The 18404-nt window shown below is 39.9% G+C and overlaps 2 protein-coding genes across 3 annotated transcripts; both read right to left on the bottom strand.

Moving 5' to 3' along the window:
- Window positions 1-2090: 2090 nt before the first annotated feature.
- Window positions 2091-8865, bottom strand: LOC125316193 (ubiquitin-conjugating enzyme E2 14). The gene is made up of 6 exons (XM_048283750.1): window positions 8753-8865; window positions 8556-8658; window positions 7179-7276; window positions 6977-7077; window positions 3363-3440; window positions 2091-2441 (listed from the first exon to the last, which is right to left on the bottom strand). The coding sequence occupies exons 1-6, from the start codon at window positions 8796-8798 to the stop codon at window positions 2364-2366; spliced, it is 504 nt and encodes a 167-aa protein (XP_048139707.1). The 5' UTR covers window positions 8799-8865; the 3' UTR covers window positions 2091-2363.
- Window positions 8866-12273: 3408 nt separating this feature from the next.
- LOC125316192 (ubiquitin-conjugating enzyme E2 14-like) lies at window positions 12274-18028 on the bottom strand. Of its 2 annotated transcripts, none has more exons than XM_048283748.1 (6): window positions 17884-18028; window positions 17667-17769; window positions 16552-16649; window positions 16350-16450; window positions 13563-13640; window positions 12274-12557 (listed from the first exon to the last, which is right to left on the bottom strand). In XM_048283748.1, exons 1-6 carry the CDS (start codon window positions 17927-17929, stop codon window positions 12468-12470), a joined length of 516 nt encoding a protein of 171 aa, XP_048139705.1. In that variant the 5' UTR covers window positions 17930-18028; the 3' UTR covers window positions 12274-12467. The 2 variants fall into 2 exon arrangements, with proteins under 2 accessions (XP_048139705.1, XP_048139706.1); XM_048283749.1 differs by lacking the exon at window positions 12274-12557 and adding an exon at window positions 12622-12954.
- Window positions 18029-18404: the final 376 nt, after the last annotated feature.

The following is an 18404-nucleotide window of genomic DNA, read 5'->3' on the forward strand; positions in this document are numbered from 1 at the left end:
ATGAAAAGTCCCCAAAAAAAGGGCAATGACATACTAACATTCTAGTATCGAAGGAATTGAGATGGAACGAACATACCTTTCCTTTCCAAATTCACTAGTTTCGACCCAAAAAAAAAAAAAATCACTAAGTCGAAAACGATGCTAAATATTAAAATTAATTCACTAACCGAAAAGACCCAAATTCTCAGTCAACACAACTATTTTTTAAGCCGTCCTTTTAAGTGTTGTCCTCATGAGGTTGCTTGTCAGTGGGAGCAAGTAAACAAATTATAATCATAATTATATGACGTTGAAACTCGGAGTTCCTACGCTGTTTTCTATTATTTGTCCGAGATTGACATTTGACTAATGGTGTCATCTTGAGCCAACACATGCTCTATCTTGTCGTTTCTGTAATTGCAGATCTAATTGACTTATAAGTTCATGCAACTATTGGTAAATGTTAATAGGAACCGGCAAATGAGGAGACCATACGTGGACTACTCTGAGTTAAATTAACAAAGCATCAATCCTGTCCAACTTGCTTGATTAAATTAAAATGATGGAAACCACCAGAAAAATTGCAATCGTGAGACTACATGTAACATTCAAAAATGAACTTTGAAAATGGAAAATGACTGTGTCTTCATTTGTCCAAGTTAAGTGAGTGTACAAGAAAGGCAAAGACCTGATAAGTGGAGAAACAACATAAATTAAAAAAAAAACACAACATAGAAGTAGGGTTGTCAAGAAGACCCGGAAGACCCGAAATCCTGACCCCAAATGTAGTTCTCGGTTCGGGGCGCATAGCAAGCAACTTAAGCGGGTCAGATTTGGTTTAGGTGTTAAACCTAAATCTTTGACCCGTATGAAGCGACAGTGAGTTTTGACACCGAGAGTTTCCCCAAAAATTGAACTAATTTTTACTTTAGAGAAATTTGAATATCATGAGTCTTGACTCGAGAGTTCGATGAATCACCGGTTGCAACACATCAGAGATCAATGCCGACCCTGAGCATCGCCGAACCCCAAATCAAGCCGAAGCTGGCTTGCACCTTCATGTGATGATCTCACCAACGAGAAGTACAAGGTCAAAAAGATCATTGATCTTGAGCAAGTGGTCGGTGGCGATGCATGTTGTCTGGGCTCAGCCGAGCTCCACTGCCGCTATGGCACTGTGTTGTCAACCATGGCCAGTACACGAGGTGAGAACTGTTTGACTAATCGGACATAGAGTGCCGCTTCCCTGAGGTAGATGGAGGCAGCCATGGCTTGCCGTGAAGGACCAGTGATGAGGCAACTCTCTCCCGTCTTCATTCAGCTATAGCTAATATGATTACAGATTGTTTCTTGTCTTCAGCTTAAATAATGTAGCTTCTTGAGTTTTTTTTTAGCCCCTGAAAGAATGTTCGCAGACGTCGGTATTTTTAACCCAAGCCGTACAAATTATGTTCGGGTCAAAAACAGTTCGGATCAAGGATCAGCTCACCATGATGGAATCTCCAAAATGGCTCGGACCATTTTCTGAAAACGTGAACAAAACCAACCCATTGACACTCCAAAACCACTTAAGTGAGCGTACACACTTGTGGCACGTTTGGGTACTGAAAAGAAAACTAGGAAGATGAGTATGTCAGGTCTAACATCGACATTTTGTGTTTAGACCTAATCAAGCGAAGCACCAATTTCCTCAATTTATCAAAAAGGTGAAGAGAAAACAAAACGGTCTGGGATGAGGGGAGGAAGAAAAAAAGGGCAAGGGCCAAAAGCTGAGCAAAGGAAAAACTGATGCCCTAAAGTGAATCATCTTGAAAGGCCCGAATGGACAGCTTTCTACAATCATCCTCTTTTCTTTCCTTTTCTTTTCTGTCCATAATCCGTACCTACTACTTTATTTGAGAAGGAATCTATCCCCATATCGAATTTTGGCCCTTGGCCCATGCCAATGGACCTACCTTTGTACAGTGGGTACATATTTCAGAGTTGCTTCAGAACTCAAAAAGTTGCAGAGATTAAAATGAAGCAGAGAGGGAAAATCAGAGATCCAGCGGCCAATGATGGCAAAAGACATCTGGTCACAATTAAACTAGTAGTTTCTCAAACTCACCAGATTCGCGGAAAAGGAAAACCATATATAGAGAAATCAAGGCAATTGCACTAGTTTGAGCAACAGACCCACGGAAGTACCACAGGTAAGCATCACTTAAGTGATGATTACTTGACATGGAAAGCATCGGAGACCTGAATACACATTACATTGAATGAAAAATTCTACAGGCTTATAAATTGGCGGCAACCAGAAAATCCCTCCCTCCCAGATAGAAGTCTTTAAGTTACAGGAAGACAAAACTTAAGCAGCACCAAGAAGAAGTAGCAATAATGGGTCACAACATTTCTTGAGACCGTCTCACGCAGCGAGTAACTTTCTTCCTGAATTCATTCCTATTCTCTCTCCATTCTTTCTGCAGTACAAGTTTAGAAGGACGCTAAAATAAGGCTTCCAATAATTGCAAAGTAGAGACTGCCACATGCCCGCAAACATCACTTTAAAAAAAAATAAAAAATGCATTTCCAGATCTACCATAATAGCCTCAAAAACAGAAATTTACAACTAGCAAAAAGCCTTTTAAATATGTCCACAGAATTTTCAGCCACAGCATATAGCAACCTAGTCCATCAGGATATCCCAAGTCAAGGTTTTGCCAACCAGGACACATGCACCTTCCAGTTAAGGCGACAAAAGGTTTTGATAAGATAAAAACTAATCAATTTTTATTCAATGCAAAGAGGATAACAACTCCAGCAATTCAGACAAAGGTGGAGAAAAAGACTTGTACTGCTACTACAAAATAAGAAATGTAGCTTCCAACATCTTCCTCCTGCTACTTATGACTAGATTTCCGGTTGATACCTTTGCTCAAAAATGACTATCAAGAACGCAATAATCCTTTTTTTGAAACCCCATTTTTTTCAGAAAGAAGAATAGGAACGGAAAAAAAAAAGATCTTTTTCTTCTTTCCTATATTCATAGGGATAACGTGGCATTGTTCAGGAACAAATGCATATTTTTGTTCTTGTAATAAAAGAATGGGTTGAAATATCTATTGATAATTTTACAAAGAGAATTATATTGAAGGATTAAGTTATTACTCAACAAAGAAAAGTAAAATAGGTTTTGACTCTATTGGTTTTGACTCTATCTATATAGAATATATTATAGTATTATACTACAAACATATTAGTATAAATAATATCAATTCGGTCCTAAGATTTATTGATGACCCTCGAGGAGCCGTATGAGGTGAAAATCTCACATCTATCTATCTACCTGTATGTAGTAGTCTTAACAGATTGAATAAGCAAAAAGGAAATCAAAAACCTACCGCAGCTTCAACATTCGCTGGAGATTCGTCATTGGGACTGGAAAGCATCGATATGATACTCAAAACTATGCTCTCAACCTGCAAAATGGCAGGGACATCACTCACTACAGGACACAATGAAACAAGAACATCCATGTATAGCAACCAATTAAATATTTTGTGATTCTAAGCAAATCGGAGAATTTGAATAAAGCATGAATGAACAGTAGAATTCAGTGCATCAAAGTTAGACAGCCAAAAGAGGATTGTTACACAACTTTTGAGGATAACCTAGCCTCCGAGCCCGACCTGTGACGAACTATTGTAGGGTATTTGCTGAAACCTCTGAATTCACGATCATCTGCTCTTGCAATAGCGAGGCGGACGTTCAACTATTAAATGCAAAATTATGGATTTCTTCTCCAATTGAAAAAACTAGGTCACCAGATTACGGGTCAAATCCTTCTATGCAAACTTAAGATCTTTTTTCCTCCAATGGAAAATAAAAAATGCCCCAAAGCCCCCAGAAAAATACATATCCCCTCATTTGCTCTAGATGCCCTTTCTGCTAAATTTCTCCGTTTAAAGAAAATGCAACTGGTGCCAAATTGTAACAATGAACACGCCTTTCATGTTTCGTGATCCTATCGTTCGTGATTCACAATACGACAACATTATGGTGCTTTTTAACGAACCAAAATGATGATAGTATGGTGTCCCAAGTTCGTTAGTACTTCTGAGAGCACAGCATATTTCCCAGGCACCCATGAAAAGAGTTAGCTACAGTACCAAGGTTTGTAGAATACACTTGGTAAACAAGCTACCTTCAGAATCAGTAAAATCCCTATCAATAATAGACCGGAATGGTGGGTTAGGAACCCTACTTCAATGGAAAGGGGGAATCACCCTTTCGCAGCCGCTCCTCTACAACTACCTTTCGCCCAACATGATCACGAACGACGACAGAGAATTGCGTATTTAGGAGGAGGAAACAAACCAACCCACTTGTCCCGATCAGAACGATTTGAAGAAAGAGAATGTTGGCCGCTCCATGGATAAGAAATCCAATGCTGCCACCATCCACAAGTCTGTAAGGGGGTCCCCCTCCACTCAATAGCCCCACTACCTTTTTTATGCGAGAGTCAATGTGCCCTCCCATTCCTTCCAAATCTATAAGGATCGAAGAGTTGAGCAACCACCATGGCTTGTTTCTAAATATCCTTTCCCAGAGAGATATTCTGTTGATTCTAATGTACAAACATGTAAGTATCTTATGTCCAAATACTCAAGGCTTTTTAAAAGAACAGATGCAGAAGTGTCAGAAAGGGAGAATGTCTGACACCTAATTTATAGAATGCATGCCAAGGACTGAAAGCACCAGTCCAACATCCTCTATGGCATATGTTTCTCAGCAGATCGCATTCATTACGAGATGACCAATGCACTTCAGCATTGATGTGTCAACAACATCACCAACGTCTATTTTTAATACAAATTGGAAAGATCAGCAGTGAAAGGCAGCTGATAAAAGAAAAAGGAAAAATCCTGTTTGGGTCTATTTGTATCCTAAACGTCGAATCATTGCAAAACGTGCTAAGTACATCTCAAGCAATGCGCTATAGGCTTAGTTAACTAAAAAACCCTACACTTTAAGGGTTTCTTCAATTTTCATCCAAACTTCAAATCTACCAATTCTACTGCCCGACTTTTTGATCGTAAATCACAATGAGGCTGCGTTAGGTTCGGCTTTTGGGGAAATACTAAAACTCTAGGTTAAGGGGGTTTTTCGAAATGCAAATAGTGTTTGGTAAAGCGTAATTGAAAAGTGCAGTGCCTTGGGAATCGATTTTGGCTTAGATGCTGTTTAGAAAAAATTAGACTTGTAAAGGACTTTAGGTGTAGATCTTTTAAATTAATTGATAAATAAAACGATAATCTACTTGCGAGCACCGGCAAGCCAAATCTGACACCGGCAGCTGTTGTTTGAGGTCGCATGACCTCAGCCGACTCCTGGTAACCCAAGCAGAGGCTCATTGGCGGTTAAATCTGGGCTCACTGGTGACGTTGCACGAGATGAAAATAGTGCAGGTAAAACTGGAATTTCTAAAGTTTAGCGAGGGCAAAGTTGGAAGGAAAAAAATACATTATCATCCGGAAATGCTAAAGCCAAAAGTTGGGTAGGACTTGTATTGGGCTAAGGGACTTCACAGGACTTTGGAAATGCAATGCATCTCCCCAAAGCTAAATCGCCAAACACCCTGACATTTTCCCTAGGGCTTTAAGAGGGGAAAGTGGTTCCCACACGCAGCCTGAGTTATTGATTAATGCAACCCTTAATTGCTGATGTCATGGCCAACAAGGCGCCATCCTGACTCTAATGTGACACAAACTTTCAGAAAACTAAATATAATGTAATGAGCATATAAAAAAGAAGATATAACAGTAACTTGAAATAAAGAGCTAAAACAGGAACTGAAGAACCCCAAACACACCCATTGTTTGGAAGACAGAGCGAAAGCAAAATAATGCAAGTGATACCAACTCCATCTGAATAGTTTTCACTGCCTGTCTTTATCAACTACCAAAATCAGTGAAGATCTATTCAAGTATCCCAGGTGCAAGCGAACTGCTTCAGGCATATGGCATCTAGTGAACATGGCTGCATGTGCACTAGAGATGGAATAAAATTGACATGGACATCAAATTCGTGGTAAAATTGGAAGTCTTTAGAGTTTGAGGTATCAAAGTGTCCAATTCGAAGTATTCGTTGCACATGGGCAGCAGCCCTGACCTGACTAACTAAGTAACCAGACTTAATCCCCGAAGGGCAGGCACCTAGGGTAGATAGAAAAAACTAGTAAAAGGTTTGTGAAAGCAAGAATAAATGCAAGTGACACAAGCTGTAGCTTGATAGTTTTCAATGCCTATGTAGTCACGAACTACCAAAACCTACGAACATCTACTCATATGTCCCAGATCCGACTGAACCAATTCAGGCATATGGCACCTAGTAAAACAAGTTTGTGTCCCAGAAATGCAGTGAAATTGCAACAGACACCGTAATTCATGGTAAAATTGGAAGTTCTAGAGGTAAAATTGAGAAACCGGTCGAAGGACAATGCTTTTGAGCCAACTAAGCCTTCTTAATATGGGAGTAAAAAAATACTTAAAAAAGGCATTCGCATCAAAAGCTTGAGTCGTGTTCGAGGGCCCTATGACAGTTCAGTTGGTTATGGCTTCAAGGATAAGTCCTTAAGAGGTTACAAGTCTTTCGAACAAGAAACAACATTTGTTTGCCCAGTCAATGGGAGGTCTCTATAAGCACAAAAAAAGTACTTCCATTTGTCTCCAGCAACTTGCTATTTTCCTCTCCAACAAGAAAGTAAGCAACATGGAATACAGGTTTTCAGGGTAGATATCCCTAAGTGAAGAGGATCCTAGAATGCGCCGCAAGAAAGACTGATAAAAGCTCACTTCATCGAGATTCACAACCAAGTCGTGCATTCAACCTTAATGACTCTCAATCAAGCAACAATGTGAACGGTAGTTAAGGATATACAAAAGCAATAAGGCAAAAGTTCTGAAAATGAAGACTATAAAGCATGAGGAGAGCATGTTAACACATAGAAACATACTGTGTGTACAGGAGACCAGCGTTCGCTTGCCAGCTCGTATCCGTTTGGATCATCACCAGGTGGATGGAGAATCGAAATGCAAACTTTTCCATCAGGATAAACTAAAGATACAGATTCCAATGTTTAGGCAGTTAGAATAGCTAATGAAAGAGAAACTAAAAGCAGTAATGCCACAGTCTCGATGGTAGAAGATGGCTCTCACCATTTGGATGCCACACCTCTGATGTAAACCTCACTGTTGGGGGACTGACAGGATAGTTAGGTGGAAAGCTCATTATTGCACTAAAGAAACCTCCTTCACTGCCAAAACAATTGTGCATGAATAATAGCAAAATGTCAAGTTTTCAATTTCAGTACATAATACAGTCCAGACAGTAAAGATGCTAGATAAATGTGCCAATGCCCAACATCAGCTAAGGAAGTGAGAAGACAGAAGATAACAGGCTCACTAAACAGTTTAAAGAGTAAAAGATATAAAAGTAGGTCTCCTATCTCACATTAATATAGAGCTACCAAATTGACGACAACATCAACTACATCAGTTGTCTCGTTTCTAAAAGCCACACATCAATCTCAAGCCATATGTTGGTGTTTTGGACACTTGAAACGATAATGTCAAACATGAATTTGAAGACTAAAACCAAAACAGAATAGACAATTAGAGGTATTTTATTCACATAAAAAGTCGCAAGAACTGGCCCCTGTTCATATGGACTTAATCTGCATGAAAATCTCATGCTCATACCAAAGTATAAACAGACAAGCAGAGGTCCTCAAAGAACAACATAGCTAGGATTAAAAGGGATATACTAACAGGACATGACGAATGACATCACCTATGAGGCCTCTGTGAATTGCCCCTTCTCAGAAAGCTCTAACTGCAATTATAATAATAATCTCAAACTCTCCTAAGATACGAATCCCGAATTGTCACGAGTATCCACCACATTCCCAACAAAAAAAATCACTGACCCAAATATATGAGATTGTTGAAACTCAGCAGCACCTTTTGTGGTAAAAATCATATATCTAGTCAAAGTAATGGCCCATCAAAGTTAAGAAAAGTATGCAAGAAAATTCATCTAACCCCATCACCACATGCAGTCGAAGCAATATATCAAGTAATATCCATCAATTAAACCATTACCCAAGCATGCGATATCCAAGTCATACACTTCTTTTCCATGGTTTAATGCAACGCCCACCCCCAAGTTTTGTCCTTCGAACAACTAGAGAACATACATCTCCTCGGCCAGCGGCCAAATTTTGATTTCAAGAACACACATAGAGAAGTCGGACGCGAAGCATCATAACAATCAAGACGAATTCCAGCTCCAAGTAAACAGATTCCCAATTGAAACACCATCTCTCTTCTGTCACTAAACCAAATTATCCAATCTTTTGAGACCAATACGAAACACAAACACCACGAAAAATAAGCACCTTTTCCAGAACAAAACCAACCACTCACGCCGCCACATAAAATAAAAAGATCAATACATGAAAGAAAAAGGTTCATCGGCTGCACGAAAAAGAACAAAACTTCGAGCTCGACAAACAACGAAGCGATTCCACTCACTATAGGGTATCGGGAGGGCCAATTATGGAGACGCTCCACTCGAACACGTTGGTCTCGTCCACCAAACCCGCGGAGAACCCATCCACCGGGTTCCTGCAAAGATCTGCAGCGATCACGAGCAACGCACGCGATCACCGACTGCGACAAAGGAAAAACCCTAAAGAAAGACGGAAATCAGGAGGGGTTAGGAATCGGACCTCGGAGCTGCTTCTGGAGAAGAAGACTGGCTTGATTCGAAGCCATCACCCGCCGATTACTGAGGGAGGGAAGCAAAATCGGAGGGAGTCTTCGTCTAGTGAGAGAGACGGAGTCGATTTTGGAGACGAGACCTAAATAGCTTATGGGGAAGATTCGAAAAGAGAAAAAAAAATATATAAGGGCAAAAACATAGAAGAAAAAAAAAATAATTTTTTAATAATTTGAGTGCCGAAGGATCATGGGGGTAAAAAGGCAAACAAGCTGAGGGCATCCTAACCAGGGACACGTACCCGTCAAATCGATTAAAGATACAGTGCGATGCACAGGTGGACGACGCAGGAATCAAAATTATGATTCATCCCGGCCACAAGACGCTATTATATAATTCCTATCCGACGGTAGTTATTCGGAGATGACGTAAAATCTACTTGCTCTACCGTTATCTCCTAAGTTAAGAGAAAATATTTTTTTTTACTTTCATCCTAGGAAATGCCTCCGAACTTAACATCTCGTAGTTCGGACGAAAGAGTTTAAGGACTTTCTTGGAATACAAAAGGATCCCATCAACGTATCTAATTTAATTTTCGTTCCATTATTCTTTTTTTGTTTTGCCGGTGGCTGATTGTCGATTGGCCACTAGCCACTGGCGATGGCCGGCAAAGGCTGACAAGGTTGCTTTAGCCTGGGCGAGGGTAAGGGTTGATATCGCCAGCTCTCGCCCTTGCCGACCTTCGGTGAAAAGAAGGAAATGTAGAAAGAAAAAAACTATTAAAAAATTAATCATATCACTCGTGTTACGTAGAACGGCCGACGTTCAATTCAACAATTTTCGATCAAACTACATGGGTAGATCGCCAAAAGATTTTTTGAGACTAAATTAGCCAAATCGAGAGTCTTGGAAATGAACTGCAGCAAATATCCCCCAGATCAATGGCCGAGATGAATTGAAGCGACGACATGAGGCATCAAATCTTCCCTGGGAATGCGGGGCATAATAATGCTCGGACGGCATTATGTGAGCAGAAACACAGTAACGACGTCCGAAAGTAAGAGCTGTTTGCACTAGTGATGGACATCCGTGATTATGTCCAAAGGCGAATAGGCTGGCTTTTACATTGTGGAAGGCTTGAAGCCATGGGCAAGGATTGAGTTGCAGAGGCAGCAAGTGAGGGACTTACCCCCGACCCAACTGCGAACAGATCGACGGCCTTCTCCGTCGACAAGGAACATAAGAAATCGAGTGTCGATTGGAGCGTGGCGAGGGGATGCCCACTTTCATGGCTGTGCTTTCGGGTGAATTCTCGACCCTTTTGCTTAGGATCGAGTTCCGGAGACAAGAGCATGTTGTACCGACGTCGTTCGCGGACTCTTTGCTGCTCATGGGGCATCGACCCATGCCCTGCGCCAACCTATGGGCGTAGGCCTAGAGATGACGGTGGCCGGAACAAGAGTCGCGGCCTCATGATGCGCTGTCGGTACTCAAGCGTGGACCGAGCGAAGAACATGTCGTGCTTTTGAAGGAACTCTTGCCTCGTCGGTTAGTGGGATCATGCGATTGAGCTCATGGTTGGAGCCAAACCACTTGCTCAAGTGCCTTACAGGATGACCCCCTCCGGACCTAGCTGAGTTTATGCTCAGTTTGCTTTGCAGAAAAACGAATGTTTTGAAAAATATTTTTGAAAAAATGACCGTTTGAATCGCTTAAAATAATTAGTCAATAAAAAATATTTTCATTATCGATAGCAATTTATGTCTTAAAATTTCCCGAACGATAAAAATACTTTTTGTTCATCCATTTTTATAAGAGATACGGGCGATCATTTTTTGAAAAATATTTTTCAAATCATTCATCTTTCGCGAAATAAACGGAATCTAAAGAAGCAGCGATTAAATACATTGCCGGAGGCAGGTTTCATCCATCCATCGAAAGCCTCTTATGGTGGCCCCAAGTCTTGTTCCGGAAGAAGACTAAGTTTAGGTGTTCAGTACGGGGATTGTGACAAAATTGAATTGGAGAACTAAGTTGGTTCGATTTAAAGAGTTCCATAACCAAATTGAATTTAAGCGGAGTTTTGAGGACTAAATTGAATATTGACAACTAATACAAGGACTATTCTTGACATTAGAGTGCAAGTTAGAATGCGGAGTGTGGTCATGTTGATATGATTCGATGCTCGAACTCAATCAGACTGGACTGAGTGATGAAGATTCCACGTTAATCTCATTAAACTCACGAGTTTTATTTCTTAAGCTTGGAGCAAGATTCACTATTCCGACTTTTCCCATAAACTCCAGCTCTAGTTTAAGCATTTATCTTAAAAGAAATGTCATATTTAATTTTTTTTATGGTATGTATATGTATAACTATAAGCTCAACTTCGTTTAAAAGTGGGATCAATTTGAACTTAATTTCTTTATACCGGAGACATTTCGGCGAAGAATTGAAATGAGGTGGAAATGGAACGGTGAAAGGAATGCATGGAAAGAGGAATAGACAGATGCATAGTCACAAGTTGCACGAACACTCTTCAAGGGCCTTCGTGTCATGTTATATTGACACGCATTCGATACTCTCCGACATATATTGGACACCAAACACCGACACACGTCCTACACTCTTTGACACACGATCGACACATGGTCAGCGCTCCGGACATGCCAACGATACGCGAGTTTAGCATTCTTACATGCAAGAGGTCAATTTTAAATATTTTCAATAAATTAGGGGTCGAAATTTAAATTTTTTTAAAAAAATATATATACTCGAATCATACTAGTAAAAAAAAATAATCATGAATTATCTAACATGAGTGAAAAAAACTCACAGCTGATATTTTTATACATACATAATAATTTATTATGTATATATAAAAACTTATATTTAATATACAATATATCAAAATTCTCTACTTTGTGAGAAATAACGTATCAACATACCGTATCACGTGTCAGTGCTATGTAGGTCATGGGTCCATGGTCAAAGACCGCACATCGGTATCTTTATGTAAACTGAAGTTTGTCAAACTCCACCAAAATTAGATCATTACATTGAATATGCTTCAGACCAAAAAATAAAAAAGTTGAATATGCTTAATTTAATACCGTTTAAAAAAAGAAGAAGAAGAGGAGGAGGAGGAGGAGTTTTGACTTACTGCAACTGGTTATAAAGTCGCATCGACCCTGCAAAAGAGTTTGACAAATTCTTTTATCGTGGATCCAATCGACTTATTAGTTCATCCGATTATTGACTTAATGTTAGTGGGACTCCGACCAAAATGCCAAGACGCCGCAAACACTGCTATGGCTGGGAATGAACAAGCCTGAAGAAATCGGATTTCGTTTCTACGGAAGAAAAAACAACTTCCAAAACAAAGTCTTCCAAATTTTCAAAAAATAAACTAATCATAGATCCCGAACGGCCAACACAGCGAGGGGAAAAAAGAATCCACCCCTCTAGGCTGGCGAAAGTTGTCGCGGACCGGAACACAAGCACACGTTAGGAAAGGGCAATGCAATGCAGTTACTTAAAATTCCCAAGCATTGGCTTTTTACTTCAAAACACCAATATGGAGACAGCAAATCTTATGTCCAAGTCACAGGATTAGGCAGCGAATACTGGGATATTAGGATTAGGAACTCAGCTGAGCAAATGTCCTAAAAAGATGAAAACAACATTACATACCCAAAAACAAAAAATCACGGAGCCCTTGACACCTAATGAATCCCAATTAGAATATAAGAGAGGCAACCGTTGCACGTGTTGGCCATCACCTCAACAGGTCTTCTTGGCCAATGGCAAAACACCTGGGACATAATGAACCTAGCAGATTCCAAAACTCAATCCAGATTATAGGAAACGAAAACCATATAGAGGGAAATCATGCACAATTGCACAATTTGAGCAACAGACCAGTAGAAGTACCGTACGCAATCATCAGTGCATGTGATGATTGCTCAACATGTAAGTGAACCGCATGAATGCACATACATTGAATGAAGAATTCTACACAAGCATATGAATTGGCTGCAACCAGAAAGTCCTCCCTCCCGGGAAGAAGTCTTACGTTACCAGAGAAAAAACTAAAACAGCTCCAAGAAGAAGAAAAGGAAGAAAAGTAAGAGGTCATAACATTTCTTGAGACTGTCTCACACAGCGAGCAACTTTCTTCCTGAACTCATTCCGGTTCTCCCTCCATTCCTTCTGCAGTACAAGTTTAGAATGATGTAAAAATAAGTCCTGAATAATTGGCAAGTAGAGCTACCACAAGCCCGCAAACATCACCCAAAAATCTTTAAAAATGCATTTCTCAATCTACTATATTAGCCTAAAAAATAGAACAATCTAGCAGCAAGCCTTTTGAATATGATGCAGAAAAGCTCCAATCAAAACATAGAGCAGCCTAGCCCCATCCACAAATCACAGAGATTTGGGCCCCACCGCACAAGAAGTTCTACCAACCAGACATGCACAGGTATACATTTCCTTCCTGGTCAAGGGATAAAAAGGCTTCTATCAAACAAAGATAGATCAATGCCTCCAATTATGTGCCCCGCATACAATATTTTCTAACTTCAAGGAGGATATATCCAGCTATTCATACAAAGGCAGAGAAACAGGATTTTACTGCTACTACAACAATCAGATGATATAGCTCCCAAAATGTTCCTCCTACCAACAGCTATAAACACATTTCTCATTATGGCCTCCACCTCCGGCATCCTTGTTCCTACATGCAGGTCATTATCGACCAAACTGGACATAGTTGTCTAAACAGGTTGAATAAGAAAAAGAGGATGTCAAAAAATTACCGCAGCTTCAACATTTGCTGGAGATTCGTCATTGGGACTGGAAAGCATCGATATAATACTTAAAACTATGCTCTCAACCTGCCAAATGGAGAGACATCAGTCATTACATGGAATTATGAAAACACGAACCATGTATAGCAATTGAATGTTTTCTGATCCAAAGCAAGGAGAATGAGGAAAAGGCCATAGTAAAAGCAGTCAAACCATAACTTTGGTGTGTCAAAGCCAATCAGGGAAACAGGAAACAAGGCTACAAAAATTTTGAAAGTATTACTAGGCCTGAAACATGATGAACATTATAGAAAATTTATCGAAATCTTTCAATTCAGTATCATTAGGTCTTGCAAATGCAACATGAACATTCAATAATTGAGTGTAAAATGATGAAGACTTTCTCCAATCCAATAATCTAGGTCATCAAATTGCTGGTAAAACTAAATTTTTTTTCTCCTCCACAGGAAAATAGAAGCCCCAAAGTCACCGATACTACAATCACAGTATATACCACCATTTTCCACAAGACATGCTTTCTACTAAGTTTCTACACTCATAGCATGCAACTCATGCAAAAATTGTACCAACTAAATGACTTGACTTTCACATTTCATGTCTCTGTCATCCACAATATGGCAATAGTATGGTGCTTTGCATGGATCAAAACAGTGCCGGCACAGTGTCCGGTGTTCCTCAGTACTTTTTGTTGAGCATATTTACAAAGCACCCAGGATACAGCTTGCTATGGCATCCATTTTTGTAGAATACACTTTGCCATGGGATCCCCGTTTTCAAATCGTAGGCTGACTACCTTTTATTCACATGACCCACTACACTCTCGCATTCCTTCCAAATCTAGGGATCAGAGAGTAGAGCTACCCACATGGTTTGTTTCCAAAAAGGGCCCCCACTCAGACAACTCTATAGCCCTTTCCAGATAGGTATTTCGAATTCCGACGAATCTGACTTACAGCCAGGAAAGCATCTGAAGTCCCAAAATTGATGCTCTTTCAATGGTACAGATTAAAAAGTGTCCCACAGGGAGAGTTTCTGACACCCCATACAACTGATGCATGTCAAGGACTGAAAGACCAATCCTATACCCATTATAGTAAATATTTCTTGGTAGATCACCTTCATCATGAGACGAATGATGTACTTCAGCATGGGTATATCAACTGTGATACTGTCTTCCAATTGTAACATAAGTTATCTTTAGTTTTAAAAATCAGCAGTCACAGAAGGCAATTACATAAAAAGGAAAAAGAATCATCGGTTAGGTCCATTTATATCCTGAAAGTTGAACCGTTGCAAAATCTAGCGAGACAAACTCATGCAATGCGTTATAGGCTAGTTATAGTTAAAAAACCATGGACTCTAAGGTTCTCTTTAATATTCATCCAAATTTTCATATGTTTCAATTCTAGTCCTTACTTTTTGGTCCCACCACCATGAACAATTCTTAATGCAACCACTCATTGCTTATCCGATGGCCAAGAAGGCACCATAATGTCACTTATGTGACGCAAACTTCAAAAAGATAGAACCTCAACAATATGATGCCCATAAAATCAAAGAGGATGTCATATTTCGAAGAAATGGAGAGCTGAAGCAACAGCATCGAAGAGCCCAGACACCCCCATTGTTAGGAAGACAAAAGGGCCAAAGCAAGAATAGTGAAAGTGTTATGCCGACTCCAGCTTAGTAATTTCTACTGCCAGTCTTAGTAACTAACTACCAATGCAGATTAATTCATAGGCCCCAGATCAGACTAAACCAACTCAGGCAAAAGGCTAGTAAAACATGTTCCCATGTGTACTTAAATGGAGTAAAATCTGCAAAAAGATCATACTTCATGACAAAAAAGTTTTGAGGTAAATTTGAGAAAAAATTATTGAAGTATTTTGGGGCAATTAAGCCATCTAGATATCAGTGTAAAAGCACGAATTTAACAATGAATTCCCGTCAAAAGCTTCGGGTTGTGTTGCAGCGCCATATGTCATTTTCAGCTTGTTATGCCATTCCTTGGCCTCCTCAACCAGAGATTCTTATCAGGCACGGACAAAAAGCACTTGGATTTGTCTCCAGCAACCAGCTATTTTTCTTTCTCACAAAAAAGTAAACAGCAACCACCAATGCAGATTTATTCATAGGCCCCAGATCAGACTAAACCAAGTCATGCAAAAGGCTAGTAAAACATGTTCCCATGTGTACTTAAATGGAGTAGAAATTGCAAAAGGATCATACTTCATGATAAAAAAGTTTTTGAGGTAAATTTGAGAAAAAGTATTGACGTACAAGTATTTTGGGGCAATTAAGCCATCTCGATATCGGTGTCAAGGCATGAATTTAACAATTAATTTGCATCAAAAGCTTTGGGTTGTGTTGCGGCGCCATATGTCATTTTCAGCTTGCTATGCCATTCTTTGGCCTACTCAACTAGAGATTCTTATCAAGCACAGATAAAAAGCACTTGGATTTGTCTCCAGCAACCAGCTATTTTCCTTTCTCACAAAAAAGTAAGCAGCAACACCAGCAGGGTGCTTTTTAAGAATTGCAGCATTCGATGGCCGAAATCCCTAAGCAAAGAGGATCCTTGAATACACCACAAGAAAGACTGATAAAAAAGCTCACTCATTGAGATTCGCGACTCAGTCATGCATTCAGAGTCAATGCCTCTCAATCGGGCAATACCATGGAAGGTGGTTAACAGATTATGAGTACAAATAGGCGAATTTACTGAGAATGAAGGTAATGAAGCATGAAGAGAACGTGTTAAATCTCAGGACATACTGTGTGAACAGGAGACCAACGTTCGCTTGCCAGCTCATATCCATTTGGATCGTCACCAGGTGGATGGAGAATCGAAATGCAAACTTTTCCATCAGGATAAACTAAAGTTACAGATGGCAATGTTCAGGCAGTTAGAATAGCTAATGAAAGAGAAACTAAAAGCAGTAATGCCACAGTCTCGTTGGTAAAAGATGGCTCTCACCATTTGGATGCCACACCTCCGATGTAAACCTCACTGTTGGAGGACTGACGGGATAGTTGGGTGGAAAGCTCATTATTGCGCTAAAGAAACCTCCTTCACTGACATAAGAATGTGAATAGCAGAAAAATGTCAAAAATTTTCTTCAGTACATAATAGATTCCCGATAATAAAAGATGCTAGATAAGTGTGCCAGTGCCCTAAGTCAACAGAGGATGGGAGAAGCCGCAAAATAACAGGGTGAAAAAATTGATAAATACAAGAACAAATTAGCAGCCTCCTTCTAAAAGCCACACTTTGATCTCAAGCTGAAGGCTGGTGTCACCCAAAATCAAAATATGAGTTGACAAAACACAAATTTGAAGACTAAGACCCAAAACTAACAGGCAATATGAGATATTTAATCTCACATGAATGTTTAAAGCACTGCCCCCATGCATACGACTTAATCCTCATGAAAACCTTGTCTCACACTAAAGTACAAACAAACAAGTAAAGTAGTACTGTCCCAAAAGAACGACAAAAACAAGAATAGAAGATTGTCGAAACACAACCGCTACCTTATGTGATACAAATCATATATCTAGTCAAGGTAACGCCCCATCAAAGTTGGGAAAAGTATGCGAGGAAATTGATCTAATCCCATCACCATCACCTCGTGCAGTCAAAGTAATATATCAAGTAATATCCATCAATTAAACCATTAGCTGAGCATGTGGTATCCAAGTTATAACCTTCTTCTCCCTGGTCATACCCACCACCAAGTTTTAGTCTTTCAAACCAACTAATACATCTCCTCAGTCAGCTGCCAAATTTTTTTATTCCAGAACGCGCATACCGAACAATACTTGGAGCCGAAGCATCATGACAATCGACACAAAATCCAGCTCCAAATAAACAGATACCCAATTGGAACACCTCCTTCCATGGTCGATATAGCAAACGATCCACTTTTTAAAAAACCATTCCGAAACACTTAACCAAAAGCAAGCACCTTTTCAGAACAAAACCAACCATCGATGCCACCGCATCAAACTAATCAACACGCGAGAAAAATTCAAACTTCATCAAGATCATCACTTCGAGCTCAACAAACCACAAAACCGATTCCCACTCACTATAGGGTGTCGGGAGGGCCGATTATGGAGACGCTCCACTCGAACACGTTGGTCTCGTCCACCAACCCCGCGGAGAATCCATCCACCGGGTTCCTGCAAAGATCTGCAGCCATCACAGACACGGGCGCGATCATCATAACCCAAAAAAAAAAAGAAACGAAAGTGGATAAACCCTAAAAGAATGAAGACGAAATCAGGAAGGGATTCAGAATCGGACCTCGGAGCTGCTTCTGGAGGAGAAGACTGGCTTGATTCGAAGCCATCACCCGCCGATTATTAAGGGAGGGAAGCACGACTACAGGGAGTCTTCGCTGAGAGAGAGAGAGAGAGAGTCGGTTCTGTAGACGAGACCCAAAAACCTTATTGAGAAGCTTCAGTTCAGATGGAGAAAAATATAAAAACTGCAAAAAGGAAACAAAATTATAATAAAATAATTATTTTTTTGATAATTTTGGTGAATAGGGATTACGGGGTCAAAAAAGCAAACGACATGGGGGGATCAAATCGTCGGATTATCAAGTTCGATTTGTCGCTTGCCAGTTGTTATTTACGGAAGATGAATATTCGCTACGTTTAAATAAAATAATTAGGATAGATTTAGCTATAATGTTATTTTTTTTCCCTATCAAAGTGATACGCAAATAAATTGCGCGATTTTATAGCAAATCTAAACATGCTATCATTCGAAGATTCAAAAGTAATTTCGGACTACGGGATCAAAAAGGGAACAATTTGGGA

The sequence above is a fragment of the Rhodamnia argentea genome, chromosome 8 (assembly GCF_020921035.1).
Source record: "Rhodamnia argentea isolate NSW1041297 chromosome 8, ASM2092103v1, whole genome shotgun sequence".
Taxonomy (NCBI): domain Eukaryota; kingdom Viridiplantae; phylum Streptophyta; class Magnoliopsida; order Myrtales; family Myrtaceae; genus Rhodamnia; species Rhodamnia argentea.